Raw genomic sequence first — 3,773 nt, forward strand, 5'->3', positions numbered from 1 at the left:
AAAACTGCACATTTATAACACTGACACCTTCAGCACAGAGGACTCTCAAAAGAGTTTGAGGGTTGTTCTCAACAGGTGATATGTATAAGGATGAGACAAACAACTACACATCTTCCAAAGCCAAAAGGTACTTTAAAATTGAAGGCAGAACTGTGAAATAGCTCCCTATCTTAGGACAGGTTTGTGATTTATGGATATGTTATTTGTACTTTCCATGAGGCCTGTTAATGCCCACATTTGGATCTTCAAATTTTTCCACTGTGTACTTTTTGCCTGAGAAGACCTTGGACTAGCGATAAGGCCAGTTCCTAAAACATATTTCTAGCAGCTCTCACTTCCAGTCAACCTATCTGGGCTTGAGGCTGAGTCAAGACCATGAAGTGCCTACTGTTTCTCGCCTTTATTGGGGTGGCTGGTGAGTATATTTTTTGCTTCTATTTCTGTAATTTATAAGGACGTTCATTTTCTGAGAAAATTTGCAAGGTAGCCTCTGTGGGAAAGTCAAGTCCAGTTTCAACTTGAAGAAGTTTTAAGACAGAGCACTGCAACTTCTTCTGTCTTCTATCTCTTCCTAAATGCATGTCTCACTCATGGGGAAGGAAAGTCTTCTTTGAGGTTCCTGACCCAAGACTAGAGATGTGGCCACAGCCTCAGAAAAAGACTGCATCTCTCTTAAACAAAATATACACGGGTAACACATCTGGCTCTGGTAGTCTTAAATCTGCAGTAGATTTAGGGACTCTGGGTGGGTGCTCCAAGGAATTATCACTGCAGATGCATGTTGTGCTTTTGTGCTCGGCCCACTATTGACCATTCCTGCAGACAGGGGCCTGGGAAGCACTCACCTTTGATCTGATCCAAGAAGAACCTTTCTGATATTAGTCTGAGAGCGGCAGGCAGTGCAGTAGTTGTAGATACTTGAGACAGCAGTCTAAGCCTGATCACATTATTTCAGGATGCAGAGACTGTATGTCCATTAGACTTGCCCACCACTGCTAACCTGATAGTTTATAGAAGTAAAGCCTACAAGTCAGTGCTTCAGACAGTCAGTCACAGGCCACACAGGAACTCAGGCCAGATGTTGACATAAGCCATTTCTTATCTCCAGTTGCCTTCCCCACCTTCGCTGATGATGATGATGACAAGATCGTGGGAGGCTACACCTGTGCAGAGCACTCTGTTCCCTATCAGGTGTCCCTGAATTCTGGATATCACTTCTGTGGAGGTTCCCTCATCAGCAGCCAGTGGGTCTTGTCAGCTGCTCACTGCTACAAATCGTGAGTAGAAAAAAATACATTCTCCTAAATCCCACTTCTTTCTTTCAGTTCACTTCTAGCAGGAACTCTGAGCTATGTGATGCAGATACATAAGTGCCTCCATTCTGTCTGGAGATGGCCAAGGGATGGGTGGCTCATTCAGGAAGCAGGGCTGAGGCATCCAAAGGGGTTTTCCACTTCTGCAAATGCTGCTGTGAATGCAGAGCACTTTCTGAAAGGACAATGGGATATTTGAGCACTGAGATTTCTTATCAATTGTGTGAATCTCGCTAAAGTATAGTCACTGGCGGAAGAGGAATGGGGCTGATTGCAGTTTGCCTTTCCCTGCAATGTTTGTATAAAGTGCCATGGCATATTTAGCTGTTATGGATACATAAACCTGCAGAAATTCACCACCTGTACTGAGTGTGGGTTAAGATCTCCATGTGGATCCCCAGTGCTTACTGCAGGGCATGATACCCTGCAGAAATAGCTACTGCAGCAGCAATGTTGAAGCAAGTGCATACAGTGACAGGGAGGTTTCTCTTAACCAGTTGCTAGCGGTAAAGTACATGCTGTGCCTTGTGTTTTCCAGTCGCATCCAAGTGCAGCTTGGGAAACATAACCTGGAATTAACGGAATCAACTCAGCAGTTCATCAACTCGGCTAAAGTCATCCGCCACTCTGGCTACAGCGCCTATACCCTGGACAATGACATCATGCTCATCAAGCTTTCCACCCCAGCCCAGCTCAGCAAAGCCATCCAAACCGTTCCTCTGCCTACCAGCTGTGCAGCCACAGGCACCACATGCCTGATCTCTGGCTGGGGCAACACACTCAGCAGTGGCAGTGAGTACTCAGTGGGAATGTACAGCCCCTTGGGGGCCTAGGAGACTCTCTAAGGCCTCACCATTAACTCCAAACAGGACAGGGTAAAGCACAGGCAAATGCTGTGGGAAAGGTCTTTGTGAGTCATGACTAAATGTTGGACTGTTACCGTTTGACTGCGGTAATGGTAAACCTTAGCGACATCCTTTCTCCCATTCTGTGTTACGAACATGGAATCACTGAAGTCACCCATGTGCCATTTGCCAGCACATTCACACTGCCACAGCTTTTGTGGCCCAACGCTCTCAGCTGTGCTTGAAAAACCAGAGCAAAATCTGGGATTGTGGATCCAGAATTCCTACTAGAAACCTCCAATATCTTTTACCAATGGTCACAAGTGTGGATGGTGACTGATGCCTAATCCACCGACAGCATCTAAACCTGTACCAGGGGACAGGATGGCATTTCTGAGCCTCAGGTTTCTTCCAACACATGTGCTCCAAGAGGGGCTCCACACTTGCCAATTGATGATTTCCCAGGTAGCAGAAAGGTTAAGGTGCCTGCAGTGCAGAATGGTGGTCCCATGGCTGGGATCTGTTCCATCTCAACAGGAGGAATCCCTGCTGTGGTTACTGTTCCGAGGAAAAAGGACAAGTGCAAGGACAGGATGTCCAGCAGTTACTTTTGTGCTAAGAAAGATCTTCTCTGGGCTCTGAAAGGACTCGGTGGTGTTATCAACCATCTCTCCCTCTTTTCTTGCAGGTAACTATCCAGACACACTGCAGTGCCTGAAGGCTCCCGTACTCTCCGCCGCCGCCTGCTCCGATGCCTACCCTGGGCAAATTACCAAGAACATGATGTGTGTAGGATTCCTGGAGGGCGGAAAAGACTCCTGCCAGGTAAATCATCTGCCCTTCCCTTCCCATTTGTTTCTCTCCTGCCTTTTCCCAGCAGAAGAGGCCTTCAGATTACAGAATCTGCTATATTCTCTGCACTGACATGTCTGAATGTTGGTTTTTTTGAAGGACAGAGGAGGCTGAGGGCACACATATCCTAAGTGTCTGCCAAGGATCACATCCGGCAAAAACAGGCAGCTTCCTCCTCCTTAGCTGTGGTGCCCTTGCTGCTAAAGTCAGGCATGGTAGCATCAGATGGAGAGTGCTAATGAGAAATGACCTTTGTAGAAGTTTTGTGTAGATAAAGGCCGATGGAGCTTCCTCCAATGTCAGTGATTTCGGGGATCTCTGGCTCATTGCTTAGGCTGATGCCATTTCCTGAATACCTGTATCCTTTGTGCGCACAGGGAGATTCCGGCGGTCCAGTGGTCTGCAACGGACAGCTCCAGGGTATTGTTTCCTGGGGCATTGGATGTGCCCAGAAAGGCTATCCTGGAGTTTACACCAAGGTTTGCAATTACGTCTCCTGGATCCAAGCCACTATGTCCTCCAACTGAGACACTCGTTCGATGTGACCTGCTTTTTCTCATCACTGTTTTCTTCTCTTTTGGGACTGGACATGCAAAAAATATAAAAAAATAATAAAGACTTTCCAGCACCCCTACTTTGTGCAATGTTTCTCTGAGAATGTGCATAGGCTGTGACGTGGAGGGCAGAGGCAGTGAATGTCATGCTGGGGAAAACATTTTGTATTTGTAATGCCTCTCCACTGGCAGGATCTTGGAACATTTTG

The 3,773-nt window shown here is 46.9% G+C and overlaps 1 protein-coding gene across 1 annotated transcript; it reads left to right on the forward strand.

Annotated features, from left to right (window-relative positions):
• Window positions 1-375: 375 nt before the first annotated feature.
• On the forward strand, window positions 376-3,537 carry LOC103810436 (trypsin I-P1-like). Its single transcript, XM_009083332.1, has 5 exons — window positions 376-415; window positions 1,109-1,277; window positions 1,852-2,105; window positions 2,847-2,983; window positions 3,388-3,537. Exons 1-5 carry the CDS (start codon window positions 376-378, stop codon window positions 3,535-3,537), a joined length of 750 nt encoding a protein of 249 aa, XP_009081580.1.
• Window positions 3,538-3,773: the final 236 nt, after the last annotated feature.

Source organism: Acanthisitta chloris, unplaced genomic scaffold (genome assembly GCF_000695815.1).
Source record: "Acanthisitta chloris isolate BGI_N310 unplaced genomic scaffold, ASM69581v1 C16943965, whole genome shotgun sequence".
NCBI lineage: Eukaryota > Metazoa > Chordata > Aves > Passeriformes > Acanthisittidae > Acanthisitta > Acanthisitta chloris.

What these genes read in the sequence shown, in the direction of transcription:
- LOC103810436 (XM_009083332.1), top strand. Translation starts at nt 376, where the DNA reads ATGAAGTGCCTACTGTTTCTCGCCTTTATTGGGGTGGCTG. An exon ending in CGCCTTTATTGGGGTGGCTG is followed by an intron (nt 416 to 1,108) that starts GTGAGTATATTT and finishes TCTTATCTCCAG; the next exon opens with TTGCCTTCCCCACCTTCGCT. An exon ending in CAACACACTCAGCAGTGGCA is followed by an intron (nt 2,106 to 2,846) that starts GTGAGTACTCAG and finishes CTTTTCTTGCAG; the next exon opens with GTAACTATCCAGACACACTG.